The sequence below is a fragment of the Osmia bicornis genome, chromosome 3 (assembly GCF_907164935.1).
Source record: "Osmia bicornis bicornis chromosome 3, iOsmBic2.1, whole genome shotgun sequence".
NCBI lineage: Eukaryota > Metazoa > Arthropoda > Insecta > Hymenoptera > Megachilidae > Osmia > Osmia bicornis.
In genome coordinates this window covers 7,572,493-7,590,077 of record NC_060218.1, presented here as the reverse complement: position 1 = coordinate 7,590,077, position 17,585 = coordinate 7,572,493, and the positions used below count along the sequence as shown (strand labels likewise).

The following is a 17,585-nucleotide window of genomic DNA, read 5'->3' as shown; positions in this document are numbered from 1 at the left end:
TAATTTCCATAAATGAAAACGTGACCAAATTCATATCAAAACTGGTTCCAACCGAAAACAAATCATTTAAGACGATTCATACAAACTAGATCTCTTTTGAAACCAAGTCTGAAAATACAGAAATCATCGGAAGACCACCACAGTGTATATAAATCTTAATCTCTACGACCCTTGTAGGGGGTTGATAGTCTCTCTCGCTTTTTCCGTGCCGCGAGGCAAAGACGAGGAGGGTACAAAAATACCGTGAATCCTCGTCGACACGCGGAGACTTAACGTCGGTGTCGTAGAAGGGGAATAGATCGTCGAGATCGTCGATGGTGGAGGAGGAAGAGAGCGCGAGGTGGAGGCGGATGACGACAGAGAAAGAGGGAGAGAATTGAAGAGTGAACCAGTCGCCCTCCTGCCTTTCGTTTCATCGTCGTTCAAACAGCGCTTCAGACAAACTCCGTGCCGCAGATATGTCCGTCCGTGCGTCGCGTTGACGCCATCCTCGCGGTAACGGATCGTCGCTGGTGTTGTCTTCCCTTCCGGTACCGGCGCGTCCTCCTCAAGGTCGCCTCCTGATACCCTGCGCGACACGCGTTTTGTTTCTGTCATTCTGGAATAACACCTGGCGCGGATAAGACGACGATCGCCACGTGGAGTGCTTGTGCTTTGTTTTCATTCAACGTTACTCAATTTGAAGTGATCAAGCAGCAATTTATTACAATTTGATGGCCACTGACAAATATGTACATTATCTTCCACGAGGATTTGGATACCTTGGGATCATCGCAAAAGAATAAATTTTTCAAAGTATTTCTAGAATCGATAATAATTGAAGAAAGTAATATTTATTGGAAAGATAATTAATTAAAGAGAAGTGAGAATTGATAAAATAATTATGATGATAGTTGGAGTAAAGGATATCAAAAGTTTCTGAATTAGAAGGAATTCAATACCAGAAGAGGAAAAGGAACTTGATTGATAGGCTGTCAGTGAGTTAAGCCTTGGTACCGGAACGTCGCGTTTTCGCGTTCTCCAGTTGCTCCCTTCCTCAACGTGGTCGGCTGCTATTATTGCAGTGCTGCCTAAATATAGGTGAGAGCGTACGCTTGACTCAAATCGAAAACAGAACCTGTAAACGTGCGTTCGAAATTTTTATTCTCAACGTGTCTGGATCTTGAGCGGTTTCGTTTCTGTCAGTGTTCAACGAACGATCGACGCGATGAAGGGATCGATACAGTGGCTGCTGGTCTCGATCTACGCTCTAGGTGAGTTTGAATATCTTTGCAGGAAAATTAATGAGAATTAAATTTAACTCGCCGATGCATCTGAGGGTTTTTGAAAAATAACCACCCACGTGGATTATAATAATAAATTCTAAAAATAACGATTATCATAATTGTTTGTAAAAGAAGGAGGGAAACTTAGATTAGATTAGAAGATTAGATTTTTTAGACAATTACTGACATCATTTCAAAAGTGTTGGTTAATATATCTTCAGCATGTTTATGGTATCATTAATTGGTATTTCAAAGTAATATTTCTTCAGCTATCAATGAGTACAACAAATGATTAGAAATTATGTAACCAGTCTTCATCACATTGTAGCAGTATTATTGTGTTTTCAATAACAACTTTAATGATACCACGGAAATACGTTAGATACCTCGCATAAGTGAGATATTTCCTCTATAATCCGACCTTTAATAGTTCTACCGATTGCAAAATACTGAATTTCAATTCCAAGATTCCTTAGAAATCTTATGAAACCAAGTAAGATTCCATGATCAAAGCGTAACTATACTTTGAACGAATCTTTTCTGAAAAGAGGAAAGAAACAATTGCAAAAAGTCTGCAAAGAACCGAATCCATGAAAGAGGTGAAAGTAAATGTAAATTCGTTTATGTAACGTAAATTGTAAAGGGGTGTTAACAAATCCGATGAAAAAACTTAAGAAACTTGTTGAATGAAAAAGGAGCCACGCTTAGCAAAGCGTGTCTGTAAGCTTCGTAATTAATTAAACACACTTAATTCATTCGTGAAATTCGGTAAAGAAACGAGCCGTGCTTTTCAAACGTTTTCCCCCAATTGACCAGCTTTTTCCGAGCTCTGAAAAAGATTAATGGAACGCGTTTTACGTTTAGTTATACGTTTAAGGGACGACTGCTTTAATAAACGTGGATAATGTTTCACTTGCAATTTCCGCGATTAAAGTTACACCCTTTTCATAAACTCAGTAAATTAATCACGGCCGAGTTTAATGAACAACTGTGTCCCATTTGAAGTTTACAAATTTTATTTTGCCTGTTTATTTCGAAAAATTAAATAAACGAAGGGGTGGATGATAAATTATCTTCACGAAATTTAATAATTTCTGTAATACCTGCGTCGTTTTGACGGATTTAACTGTTCTAATATTAAAGTATGCGTATCTTTTGCGTGTCTAAATGAACTGTTGCACGATCTGGCCACAGGCTCGAGTAAATTTTGCGGGCTAATTGCGAAAACAAACTAGGAGAAGGCTAAAACACGTGTACGTTAACACACAATAGCGTGGTGGATGATAAACGTTAGCAAACCTGGCCTAAGATCCGTCGATTGGACAAATGTAATTCTCTCTGCCAAATATTGACGTTAAATCGGATCGTTCTAAGAGCAAAAACAGGGGATACGATATTAGAATTTCTAACCAAGAGAATAGAAATTGAAAAGAAAGAATTGATTTCTAACTAATCATAAGAAAAGATTTTCATATATCAAATACATATAGAAATAATTATATTGCTAATTAAACAGGTTCTAACGGTAATGAAACTACTGTTCGTGAACGTCAATTTTAATTTCAATCTTATCTCCACGTGTACACTGTGTTCGAACTATATGTGTCTCATTCACGTGTTAACGTTAGTTAAACACTTGTCGCATTTTTCTCGTTATTAAAAAATGACGTGCGTGTGGGTACGCTAAGTATGATAAATGACTAGGGGTTTCATAAGTGATTTGCGCGGTACGTTTGCAGAAGAGGCTAACGATGCAATTTCGTAATAAAACGTGATCCAATCAGAGCGCCAAAGGCAATCTTTGTAATTATAATACCAAGAAACTGAAACAAATCTTTCATTCCAAGCTGACTAAAAATACTATAAAATAGCAATCGAATAAATTCGAATCGATTTATTCAAACTATTATAAAGTCTAATTTTCACGCGAAGGATTGTTCTCCCTGTGATTGGTTTATACGTTTCCGGCACCCTTTGTTCCTTCTGTTATTTTTACTTCTGCTCAGCAACCCAGAGGGTCGTTGAACGGTTTGATTGCAAAGCCTCAATTTAACCCCTTTTTGGATCATGCAGTAGTAAAAGTAGAATTATTAGTCGATAGATCTCCGAGTAGCTTTCAAAGGATTGAGTAGGTGATTGAAAATCATTCGATCTATAATTTTCAATCATTTTATATTGCGGTTTATGACGAAACATCAAAAGTTCGTCTATAGATTGCATATGACCGGAGGTTATTAGCCAGTTAAGTTCAATGTTACATCCTGTTTGAGTGTCATAGAAGGTTCCAGCACTCCCCAGTTACCTTTTGACGTTGCTCGGATAATCTGTTATGATCACGTCACTTGTTCATTCCGTCGATACTGTTGTTTTATCACTTCCGGGTATATCAAGCAGCCGATAGATCTTGTCAAAGACAGGTGTCTGTTATCATTTTTACGAATCATCGATCGGTGCAATTCGTTTCTGTCGCTTCTGACAGGAATGACAAGTGTCTTCGAGATGACTTCGTGTTTCAAATCTCCAAAAACCTCATCGATTAAATTACTGTCAGAAAACGAAATTGTGATTTTTACGAGTAATAAATTCAATCGTCAATCTTAGGAAATTTATGAGAATTATTTCATTAATTACAAAGCTAATTCTGTATATATTGGATTAGGTGATGTGTTCTAATTATCGTTCAGTTGAAGATGACTATTTCAATGTAATTAAGTCTTTATTTAATAATTAACTAGCTGCACGACACACATGGCACACATTAACCGAGGTAATATATTCTGGTTTATTGTTGCTAAGTTGCATGCATAATTACTCGTTTTAGTGAAATATTGCACTAACGCCAGAAACACTGTAATTTCGTAACTTTTCGTGAAACGTTCCCGCATGTAATTAAAGTGCGCTCAAAAGGATCTTTTTCTAACGGTTATCGATTCATCGTGCAAGATTCGTCAGCAATGTTACAGGGAACATGACGTCAGTTCTAATTTAAGATTATCGGTGGTTAAGAAGAATTTCGCAGTGGTCGATTTTCCAAAAATCCGTGGACGCTATTAAGACGTGGATTTATATTTACTCGCGTCGTCATGCGTGTTCTCGGGAAAATTCAAAAACTGTTTCTTTAAATATATCGTCGAGCAGATGCGGGAAAGAAACTCCAAAGAAAAATATATTTAACTTCATTTCATAATTCACAAAGCATCTTGCAGATCTTTTATCAAACGCGAACCGTGGAAATCTATCCCAAATCTTTAATAATAATATTTTCAATTTTAAAATAAGAAATAGAGGTCGAGATTTGTAGAATGAATACAGAGTAAAATGCAACTCGTTGCATTCAACTCCTCGCTTTTCTTTTTAAAAATAAAAGTTGTACTTAGAATTACTTCAGAAGGCACAAATTCACCTAAATGGTGTAAATCAGATTTTAATTTCAAATGGGTTACTTCATCGTTACAATTTTCTCATCTATCTGAATAATGATGGCAAAAAGTAAACTTGCATTCAACATTGCACGCGATATTAAATGCAAACGCGGATAGAAAGCCCGCTGACCTGTAATTAACAAAAGCACTGCTTTCTTCGAGCAAAAAGTTCAGTCTTTCATGCGAGTCAATGAATTCGAAGTGCGACATTGAAATCTCGAAAATGCATCTATTCTGCTTTACGGGGTCGCATAAGATAAGCCAACCAAATGAGATGCAATAATTCATGTGACACTCCTAATGCACCACGTGATGCATCATATCAGCGACAAAATTCTTGCACCATTACCTGTTCGTACCGCGTAATCTACATTTACTATATCTGGAAAAAATGATAAAAATTGACGTTATAGAAATATTGGTAACAGAAAGAATATTATAAAATGAATTCAACTGTTATAAAAAAAATATTACTCTTATTAATATTATAATAAATTTAAATGACAAAACTATGAATTCATGAAAAAATTTTATATATTAAAAATTGACACAGCTTAACATTATAGAAATGTTAATATTGATACAGAAGGATTTATTATAATCAAGTAACATGTTACTTCAATGTCATAACAAATCATACCATGAAATTACAATACACATAAATCCAAAATTGTGAATATACATATGACAGAAATTTAGTACGTTGCTTCAAAGTTGCACGAATGTACAGAGGATTAAACATTTCACAGTCCGACTCATCACGTCGTTGGCTTGCAATCAACGCGAAATTTATTTCTCTTAACCCGTCAGCAATCCGATCTATAAAGTTTACGTACTGCAAAATTTATACGACTTTGTTGCAAAGCTTGTGAATAAAACCGGCGAAGCTTGGTATTTAAATGACTAAGCATCTTCTAAATATATCTGGCTTCTTTCTGACGGTGGTATGCTAAAAATTTTGCTTAGATTCATCCTCGTAGCAGATGTCTGTTATGAGATGTTTGCGTAAGCAGTGTCAAAAAAAAAGATAGTTTATTGATTGAAATATTTCAATGTAATACATGAACTATTAAATTTTATTTTTTTAGAGCTTTTTGAGAATCAACTATCCATATCTTTAATAATTTCAATTTAAAGAAAATCAGCTGAATGAAATTTTAATTGCAACTAATTAAACGAATGATCTGCGAAAATATTTCTTTGAATAACAAGTATTCGTAGAATATTTATGGCAATTAAAATTTCATTCAGAAACAACTGTCCAATGAAATTCATGGAAAATAGAGCTGCCAATAGAAACAAGTATAATGTAGACTTCACAAACGGCAAGAGATGATAATCATTATTCTGAACGTAGAAACTGGGTTCGATTGCCCGGTGAATGCACCCAAGAACAGATAGTTGGTCAGGTTGTACTATAAATAACGGAAGTTTGCGCGCGTGTTGGCGCTTCAAAGTTATTCCTCCGGCGCCTTCGGTCAGACATGCACTTGACTCGACAATACCTTTCGTGACATAATCTTGTCACGTATTCGATACATTTAACCTTTGAATACCTCTGAATGTTCGGTGATCAATCAGAAACCTCCTCTACATTTTATCGTTACATTTCGAAGAATACTGGCACACGTTGCTGAAACACAGAAACAATCAGGGTGATGCATGTTTCTGTTAAAATAAATGTAACTGGAACTTGATAGAAGATAAAAAAAATTATTTTTTTCTTATTTATCAATAAAAATTGAAAGTATTTTAATCTTTGAATGGTGGGTTAATTTAAATTTAATCTTCAACCCTTTTGTATTAAATAAAATACAATCAATCAATTCCATAATTACCATAATTTACAATAATATAATCTAGATAGAAATTTATAAATATTGTATAACTAGACTTCAATAAAGCTGTGTCATAGTCGTTGGCAACCATCAGGGTGCTAAAATTGAAACAGTTTCGAACGAGCTCCGTAGTATTCGCGCGTTTTCTCGTCCATTTCTACTTTTATGGTGGATATATAGTCGATAAACATTCGTACTAACAAAGGTCAGACTATGAGAAACCTTGGATGCATTTTACACTCGAGATGATTCGCACAAAGCGATTACTGTGCATGGTAATCGCGGAACTGCATCTCGCTCGATCACAGTGCATTCATTTACTCCTTGAGTATCTTGGATGCTAAAACGAGTGTAATTGTTGCTAAGTGCTTGAACGAGTAATTCGAAGTGCTAACTTCCTTATTACATAATTGTACGATGGTAGACCAAGGCAGCTATGAAGGAATCTCAAGAAAAGTACGAAACGTTGTTTGTAACAAGATTACCTTATCAATTTATGATCAGTCTAAAAGTGATCAGATAAAAACTTTGAATTCGATAATTATCTATGGAAAGATATTGAAAGATTTTCAAACTTTATTGAATTTTTGATACCTTTACGTTAATGCAGAGTGTAAAATTATTGATAATTTTTTTTTTGAAAATTTGCTTCTCGTTTAGAATCGCTCACTCGATACAGCGAGATAACAAATATGTTTGTTTAGCAACTGTTTACGTGCAGATAGTTCACTCAACGACGTAGACTTTGATGGCGGAGAAACGGTGTTAGTTCAACTGCAAAGCTACTAGGAAGCTGGGCCAACTATGTATAATAAACATACCAGAAATTCCTTTGAAAACGTGAATCTCTTAAGCCCCGAGGCACACATAGATTGTGTATACACAGATCAGGCATAAATTAGAAATTGAAAGCTTCAAAAATTAACGATGCTCTTCTGGAAGTTGTGAACTCGCATCTGCTATCAGCAGTAGTAAGATTCATTAACCTATCGAAGAAATACTTCACACGAATTAATTTTTATATGCAGTTTTTAATACCTCGGGAAAACATTGGTGTTATTACAAAAGATAGATCATAAATCATTGAGAGAGATTCAGAACACCAAGCAGACTGTTCATAACAATTAGCCGTCAGAAATAGAGCTCTATTTTTATATAGGAATCTTATAGACCAGACTAAAATGTCTGTAAAAACGTGGAAATACTTTGAATACCTTGGAACTGAGTCAATAGATTCAAAGAAAAATTGTATTTTCTTTACTTTCATAGAAAATACAGATGTAATAATCTGAATAAATAATCCACAAATTAAAGATACACAATCTAGAAACGTGTATTCGAAAAGAAAAACAATCTTGATGGTTAAATAACATTATTCTTACAACTAATCAAGTTACAAGAATAAGAAAAAACAATATCATCAGCTGCGATAACAAGATTGGAAGATCATTTTAATTCTCAGATTGAACAATCATAATAAAATTTAATTTGCTTTGGTTTTATATAATCAACTCATCTCATATTGTTATCGCTAATTAACCCTCGGACGGCGGACCACGGAGAACGCCCCTCTTCTAATTTAATTTTGTATTTCCTATTATTTTCAATTTCAAAATTTTACGCTTTTCTTTTGAAAATTATTCTTTCAATATATAAAACTCTTTCGTTTAAAAATTATACATATTCTTGTATATATTTTATAAGTTTGGGTCATGATTGATTCAAATTTCGCTGTTCAAGGGTTAAATAATTAGAAAATTCGAAATTAAAAAGAATTGCGCAACGAACACAGAAGTAGATCAATAAAGGTGGAATAAAAAGAGACGGTGGTTGGTGGTATCGGAAAACAAGAGCAAATGGTGAGCAGGGCCGCAGCCATAGAAAGGAGCCAGAGCAAACGAACCACCAACCTTCGAAGCTGTAAAATCCAAAACTTCTTACGGAAGATGTTACTTTTATGTTAATGAGAGGCAAATTATCGGAAAAGAGGTCTGTCGGCGTAGCAGGCTGCCATAGAGTAACAGAGGTTCTCACAGGACCTCTTTCTCTTGGTCGCACTTTCACCAACTATCGACTTTCTCTTTTCCTAACGCCACCTCGAAATCCGATAAACCTGACTGACTATGTTTACGATTATCGTCGAACGATATCGTTCCACAATTTAAACGATAAGTCTCCCTGGTAGTTTGATGGAAATCGAGTACCAAGTGATTGGATATTGGGTGTGCGGCCCTGATCGATTATTCACCCCTTCTTTACAGCTTCATCCCTTACCACCTGATCGATCGACTCTTCTCGATGTGCTGCAGTCTGGTATTAACCCTTTCACTGCAGCAGAATGTGATGGCAAATGCATATGCATTGCAAGGAGAAAATTTATAACAATGATGCAAATTTTTGGGTAATAATCCAATAATGATTCGTTGTCAAAAAAATGGAAATGGTGGTAATTGTTAAAATATTGAAGGATATTTTGAAAATTTATAATTTAAAAATTATAAACTATTGGAAATTATTAGTAATATTTAAATTTAAAATAATGATTGGACTTTTCAAATTAATTTCTTGGGAATTGTTAATACCATTGCGCATTATGGATGCATGGTTGTGTGTATGAATAAGAATTACATAAAGAGAGAACGGAAATAGTATAGTACACGTGTGTTCGTAGAAGTAATCCTCTTTTACCTTTCTGCGATCCTGGCACCAGAGTGGCGCCATGTGGTCAAATGAGAAAGCAAACGAAACAAGTGGGGGATGAAATACACCTTGAAGGGCAAGCAATTTAATTTTATACCTACCTAACTTGCAAACCTAAGATTCCAAAAAAAGGAAAGAAAATTTTTATTATCACCTTACTTATAACATTAAGGCATCATCATTTTCTATTTTCTATACTTTTATTTTACGGAAAAAAAAATTAGTATATTATTGGTGCAATCATTTTAATCTTTTACATTTGGTTATAATAATATCAAAGGAAATATCCTGCTCTATTAATAACAAAGTTAATTTTAACTTAAAAATGTTACAGAGAATAAGGAATATGAGATAATTATACAATTTGCCGGTTTATTATTAATAATTTTAAAAATTGTTTCACAACTTTAAATATACCGCGTTGTGAAAGCGAAGAAGAGAAGTTTATACATCTGGGGGCGTAGCTCAGATGGTAGAGCGCTCGCTTAGCATGCGAGAGGTACCGGGATCGATGCCCGGCGCCTCCAAATTACATTTTTTTTTAATTTCCAACATTTTATTTTAATTTAAGTAAATAATATTTTAATCTTTAACCTCAATTATAAATAAAAAGTACATAATACAATAAAGTAAATTAATACTTCCTTTTAAAAACCAACATTAATTAGTCTTGTAATAATCGTACAGTAAAATTATTTTATATTATTTATTTAATTAAATGATATTTCCACAAACTATTTCTTAAATTTAGCTCTCCTTTCTTAATTATTAATAATAAAGTACAATATATAGTATACAATATTTAATTCATTAATATTCTAATTCTTTGCATTTTTATTAAACCTACAAAATATTATCATGTCTTATAATATTAAAAAAATAAATGATCGAGGGCCAAGAAAAATTTTTACAAATTTTTCTATAGGAATTTTAACGAATATAAAATTACGTATGAATGAATTGATGAATGGGGAAGTGACCAGTCACGTGACGGTGATCCGTAGTAGAGTAGCGTAGCTCGTGTGTACGCACGTAGAATACACAGCCAGGTATAGCGTTTAGACGTTCTTCATGGCGCTGTCCTAAGCTCGTTTAGCTCCTCTGACCACCTCTTCGTCGGATCTGTTTCCCGGTTGATTCTAAACCATGATTTACCAACAACTGGCAGAGAAACTAGTGCTAGTTCGTTGTCCACGTTATCCTAATCCCGTTCCTAATCCACACGCTCTCATCGCCTCTTGGTTACTTTTTGCCGCACTTATATCCGTTATTCGTACCACGATTCATGGAAATGAACGCTAATTTTATGATTGTTAATTTTGCAATTTAATACAGTCGATGATATTTTAAATTTGTTTACAAATAAAATTATTTTATTTATAAAAGGTGAAGAAAATATTGAATAAACTTTTATAAGTTATATACTATATGAAATTTTATATTTAAAATTGTATTATTATTATAATGTTTCACAAAATTATAAGAATAATATAATTAATGTAAAATATTTAATTAAAAATTCGGTTCCTGTATTTTTAGTCACTTTTAGTGGAAGTCTTGCATTAATTCAACTGAACATTTGAAATCTTAATTATTGTTAGAATTTCCATAAAATTTCAGTAAAATCATAAGAATTTCATCCAGTGGTGGATGACACACCCTTACTAAATTCTGTGATCCTGGTTCTTACCCTGATCCACGTTCTCAGAGCTATTGTTTGGACGCGGTCAAGCGTCCTTTCCGAAGCATCCTCTATGACCACTACAGGTATCAAGGAAACAATCTGAAACCTTATAAAAAGAACACTCGTATCATCTTTCGTATTCTGATTCTATTTAATTTCAAGAAACTCTGTAGATTGAAATTAACATTATTTACAATGAAAAATTATTTTACTTGCATAGGTATTTCAAATTAATCATTTCAAGTAAGCAATAAATAAAAAAGCAGTCTAAGTACATAGAAATTTTAGAACAAAATGAATACAATAATTATTTTTAAGTTAAACAATAGATCATTGAATAACGTTCAAATTTGTTTCTATCGATCCACTCACATTTTGATTTTCAAGGGGATTTTTCATCCCCGTTGGTCCAGTTAGGGTTGGCTAAGCTCAGAATAAAAGGAACACCGTTACATAGAGGCGCATCATGCAACCCTCTCTGCTTCGTGCTCTCCTGTTGCTCCGCATGTTTTTTCTTTGTTCAACCTTTCAAAATTTACCACCCTTTATTACTAGCATCCGTATGCATGCCTCGTACGCCTCCTTGGACGAACGTATCTTCGTCGGACCACGCACCATATGATTACGTGTACGGAGACACAAAAGCGATAGCGAACACGTCATGCAACCCTAATAATGCGTGTGTAGATAAGGTGACGTAATGTGCGTGCCACGTGTACCTGTCGTGAATAAAAAGTGAGTTAGTTGTGAAGTAGATTACGTGTTCGCGTTTCTAATGCTATTGACGTGCATTTACGATCCAGTTTCATGATCTATTCAATTAGTTATTTAAATACGAGGCAGGGAATTATCGAGTGGTTACTGTAATAATTTATTAGCCTTATTCCAATGTTTCTTTTATTTATCATTTTTCATATGCAAGAAACACTTTGTACCAGTGAAAGGGCGATTATATCCTTTCTTATCTTACATTTCTATTATAATATTAATGCTATCAAAAATTTTATTTAAAATTGTTTTTTTCTCTTGATTATTTTATCTTATATTAAATTCATGATAGATGGTCACCAGTGACCCTCATAGTAGTCAAAGTGTTTTTATATTTCTGGTTATACCTGTCCTAAAGGATTTACTATCCACTTCACAATCTGGAAATGTAAAAAACAGATAATTCCAAGAAACGTGGGAATAATTATTAAAGGGTTTGGGGTAAGGAAATATTTCCAAGAATCAGTTTTGATGCACATCGAGGATACTCGTTGTTTATGCGTCCCTTGCACAGTTGGACCGCAGTCAGGCTTTGGCCTCGCCACCAAAAAGGAGGAAAGGAGGAGCCCCAGGAGCAAGTCACAAAGATCATGCTTTCCCGATAGCTCACGTTCGTGCAGCAGTGCGTGAGCCTAACCAGTCTGCTAAGTTATGGTGAAACCGCGTATGAGTGTATAGTGTCGACTAAAAGCTAATTAACTTTGAGATTGGTCATTTTAAAGAATAATCGGTAAGTTCGAGTATCGGAAAAACTCGAAATTCGAACCCAAATGAGACTTGATTTTGGAGTCGATCGGAGAAGTCGAAAGAGACGAGTAGCTTGAAAGAATCGAGTTGCCTAAAAGATGGTAAAGTTTTCGTTGACACTGTACATAATAAAGTATGCGTACGTGCGTCTTCTCGTTGCATGTATTTGTACATATGGAACACATGGCGAGTAGTCGGGCCCTTTGAACACTCCCTATGGGGGCTGATTCCTTGGTAAGGCCACGCATTGCCCCTCAGGCCCTTTGTCCTTACAACACTGATGTGCTCTTACTAGGCATCCAATTCACTGTCCTCATGAATTTAACAATCTTAAATGAAGATAAAATATTCCTCGTATTTATTTAAAAAAAAATTACAGATTATCCCATGAAAATTAGTATGGTAATAATTTACATTTTTTAAATGTAAAACCATGAATTTTAAGTGTCTCAAATATCTGAAATGATGTATAAATTTTTCTAACGAATCATAATTAGCCTAGAGAATAACATTAGAAACTTTTTTATATATCAAAGAAAGTTATATTTAAAAAGTGTATAATAAAGTGCAATAATTTTTTATTATTACTCTTTTATAACACACAAATTAATGACAAATATAAGATCAAGAAGTCTCTGCTAGAGAAAAATAGAATTGCTATAGAGAACATTCATTAATTTAAAAAGAAATTGTCACACGATCAATTGTGCTCGAATCATTGCTATTCGATTTTACTCGCCTCGGTTGCTATGTTACTCCCACGCTTCGATCTCTTTCACTTGATACTTTCCTGGTAAAAATTCTCGTTCTCTATTGTTCCACCCTAATTAATGTCTGCAACAACGGTCTACGCCTCTTGCCATCGGATAGATACGTCCCTGCATCTCCTGGGTCCCTGATAACCCGCGCTGTCACTTATCCAATATCTGTGAGCAAAAAATGGTCATTGACCACGTACGGAGTAAGATGAATGGGTTCCTTCATAGTACACATGCGTGTATACGTTTCATTGTACCCGAATGGCAATGAATAGAAATTATCATGATATTGTGATCAATCTCTGAGATAGCCTGTTGCATGCATTTAAGGTATAATTAATTATGAATTCGTTCAAAACTAACAATACGTGTAACACTAATGATCTTTTTATCAGAGCAAGATTGTTCCTTTGTGTTTATTGCTTAAATGAATTATATGGTATTGAAGTTAATTGATTGGTGTTATATTAGAATTTATTCTTGCAATTAATGAGGAAGTATAAATAATTTTAATCAGAAAATTAATATTTCTTAACTGCTGAACTTTAATTAAAAATTGGTGGAGGAAATTTCTAATTGAAATTAAAATTAATATTTTAGTTACTTTGATTTTCAAACTTTTATTTAATTATAAAATAAAATAATTTTAGTGGAAAGAATACAACAAATGTAACAAAATGGTAGATTTTAATTTCATTTTTAATCGGTGATTAATTTCCTCAGATCTGAAATGCTATTTTAACCCGTTTCGCTCGCGGCACAAAAAGTATCCTTGATTACAGATGCGCGGCGATAAATCGCATTATCGAGCGGAACGATAACGAGCACACGACAAACTCGTCGTGCATACTGGCGAAGCAACATTTTTTTTTTTTTAAATACAAAACGTCGCATCGCGTATCAGGTTAACACGTCGCGAGTAGGTGAACTTTACAAATGTAACGCGGCCAGCTTATCGGTAATACATCGCTGTACCTTCTGTTTTCCTGTGTAATTGCAAACTTTACTTTGTTTGCAACGATTTGTTGCATCCCATTGGCAAGCGTACAAAATCATAAACGCGTGAACTTTTGCAACGATCGACCCGTTTTCCACCACAAAACAGTAACCAACGTCTTATTATTATAATACATACATTCTAACAGTATAATGTTAAATTGTTTAAACTAACAATATGCAAGAAGCTTCATTTCTCAGTGCAAAAATATATTTTGAATAAAGCCTTCAAGGAAGGTGTACAAAGGGAAAAATGATCAATGTTAAATGATAAATAATAAATAAATGAAAAATGTTTCATTCAGTGTTCTTATCGCTTTGCGATATGCAAGTTCGTTCGTCGGATGAATGTTTAACACCTCCAATGGATCTTGTAACCGTTTAACAATGAAAGGTATGGTCAGAATGGTAGCTGATGGTTCCTACGTTCCTAATAACCGCGTGTCTCTTCTGTTCTAACCCATTTCTTTCCATGAATGGTTTCCGCTTTCATCTCGTCACCTCCTTCGTGCCACGTGGAGGTGTTTCCTCCCCTCTTCCTAAAACACGTCATGATCGAACATTAATTCATTGAAGCGAACCAGAATAAACTCCTGCAATGTTGATACTTCTCTAATATCATGGCAACCAGCGCAGGCCACCTCCTTGCTGTCGTTTAATCTCTTTGGCAAGTCTGCTTTACCCTCATTTTTTTCTTTTGGATCAAAAAATCAGTTTGAAGATTATTTTCGATTCTCTATTATGGAGACGATGGATGTTTTTCTTGGATTGATTTCAGAGGCGATGGAAGATATTTAAGACGAATGTTATTTTTATTGAAAAAATTAGGATTCTTGGAGATCTCCTGATGTGTTTCAAGTGAGGGATTTGGAATTGGATAGTTTTGGTAGGGGTGGAGAATCAGAGTTTGTAAGATAATTGTGAATGGAATTTGGAAATATTGTAGATTAGGGAAAATAATATTTAGTAATTAAATATTGAAATATGCTTCACTTTTATTTTGTTAAAATACTTCTTTATTAACTACTAATTGTAGAAATATTCAGGGAAATGTAATTTAACTACTTAAATTTGTGAATGTACTTAATACTTCATTTCTTTTATCCAACAAGTACGCGTTACTTTTTAATTTATCACATAAACTTGTTAAAATATGTCAAATTTTTCATTACAAAATTTTATTATCAAATACAGTATACGATGCCCCAAAGCTACGACCAATTTTAATAACACACAGCTCTTGCATCTCTAAGACATCATTCGTGTACAAAGGATTAAATATTAAACACCTAATAGTACCACCATAAATAAGACATAAATGTGTACATATTTTATACATGACTCAAGTCCTCACTTCCCCTGGTTGTACACATGTAATTTGAATAACCCACCGTCCATTTGGACGACCACATGGTCGACCACTTGTAGCTCCCCTAGAAGTTCAGAAGGCAGCTGCATGAAACCCCCATAGTGAAACAGGATTCGCGTCGATGATCGTGTCGTGACTGGTTTAACGAATAACGGGAGCAGCACCCTTCGCAGGGGTTGAAAATTACCCCCTGCAACCTCGTGTTATCCTGCTACCGAACCGCCCTTGTTTTCCAATAAATACAAAGTGTGCGACTGGTAGCAGGGTAAGCAACAAAACGAGATTCCTTTCTCACCCTCGGGTGGATGAAACTGGTTAACGGTGAGACTCATTGGAAACCGATAAGACGTTATCGGAAATATTCGCTTCACCAACTGGGGATGATGCGAGCCTGCTCGATTTCCGGTTGAGTTTCCACCGAGCTGTGCATACAGTCTCCGTTCGATTTATTGATTCTCCCCCTTACGGGGTGGCCTGGGATGTACGCGACCTCTAGTTCGTGTATACAACCCCGTTCCGTGGACCAATCGGGAATTCCTATTCCCGATCGTCGAGCACCCTGTATTTATTGGCTATCGAACTTCGATACGCAACCCCGTGCCGTTGATGAACTCTCGATACCTCAAGTTCTCTCAAGATTTCCCTTGACGTCGTTTATCTTACGCCGACGCCTTGAAGCGATCAAACATGAGATACAGAAATAATAACAAATGATTGATTCAATTTTTTTTTATTACTAGGAACTTCTGCATAATAAAAAGGGATGGTATTGGAAGGTAATCTTGAATAGCTCGGTTCCTTCTAACTTTTTCAGGTAATTATTACTCAAGTAATAAAGTTACAGTATGGGATCTACAGAAATTCTATAAATTTATATTTATTATATTTGTTGATAAATTTAACGTCGTATGGTGGAGCAATTTTTTAATATATTGTTCTTGTGTTTAACATATAATTTTGAAAAAATGTAATTAGAGAATTAAGGATGGAATGAATATCGATTACTCTCTGTTAAGATTGTTTTAAACAACGAGATAGTGTTTGATGAGGGTTATCACTCCTATTAATGATTCTGTAACCCTGTTCAAGAGGTAACGTTATTGACAAACCTCCTTGTCACATTAGATTCCAATCAGTCTCCTCTCTATTACAACTGTTCCATCTCATTAAATATTCTATTTTATTCAACTATTCTCATAATATTTCAAACAAAAATCTCTACAAAAATTACACGAGAAAAAAGCATCTAAGAGGGTAAATTACTGAAAAAGCAGCTTAAATAATTTAAACACTTTATTATTTGTAACTTCCAAACCTTAAACTATAACATTACCTTAGATATTATATTTCTAATATATCAAAGTCTTTCATTAAAAAATATCAGCACCTTTTTGTGCATCTTATTAATTTAGCTCACAATTAACCCTAAATCCAGCGCTTAACAATAAAAAAACATCTGTGGAAGGCTTCCGATGGAAGCCGTGGAACCGCAATATCCATCCTCCATGTTTACGGTAACCGAAGCATGACGCCGTCGCAATGGCCGACCGAGTTCCCACCCTCTCTCCAACCACAGGGTAGTTTACCCCCGTGGAAGGACGCAAAGCGACCAGTCCTCTTGGAACGTTTCGCAGGATGCACCTCTTCGAACGGATGTTCCCCTGGCAGGGTGGCGGGCAACGGCGACGCTTCGTCCCTCGAAAGGAGCCGATAAAAACCTCGGTAGCATCTTTTTCTCGAATCGACTTTCGAGGGAGGAACGCCTGGAGACAGGACAGGTGGCTTGATCTCGACGATTGGCCACTTAAGCAACCGGCCATCTCACTATGGCCAGGATTGTATGGCGAACGAAGGGGTTCGCCGGGTCTATGTATCATGAATCGGCCCCCCACGATTTATGATGTCTTTTTACGTCGAACCTTCTTCTTCTTCGTTTTTCCTTGGATCGCTTTTTTTTTCTTCTTCTTCCCTTCGACACCGCGAACGTGTGCACGCACACCAATTCAGGGTTATCGATCTCCGCCGATGATGGCTGACA

At 35.2% G+C, this 17,585-nt stretch overlaps 1 protein-coding gene and 1 non-coding gene across 5 annotated transcripts in view; both read left to right on the top strand.

Annotated features, from left to right (window-relative positions):
* The first annotated feature begins 382 nt into the window (after window positions 1-382).
* The window catches only part of LOC114877802 (xaa-Pro aminopeptidase ApepP-like), a 31,472-nt gene continuing 14,269 nt past the window's right edge, over window positions 383-17,585 (top strand). Inside the window, exon 1 of one of the 4 annotated variants that reach the window (XM_046284970.1) lies at window positions 383-1,253. In XM_046284970.1, coding sequence (XP_046140926.1) covers window positions 1,208-1,253 — 46 coding nt within the window. In that variant the 5' untranslated portion in view covers window positions 383-1,207. Of the gene's footprint in view, window positions 1,254-3,879; window positions 4,033-17,585 lie in introns of those variants that run through there. The other 3 variants (XM_029190848.2, XM_029190850.2, XM_029190849.2) reach the window with 3 other exon arrangements.
* Window positions 9,680-9,752, top strand: Trnaa-agc. The gene has a single exon. It is a non-coding gene; the product is annotated as a tRNA-Ala (tRNA).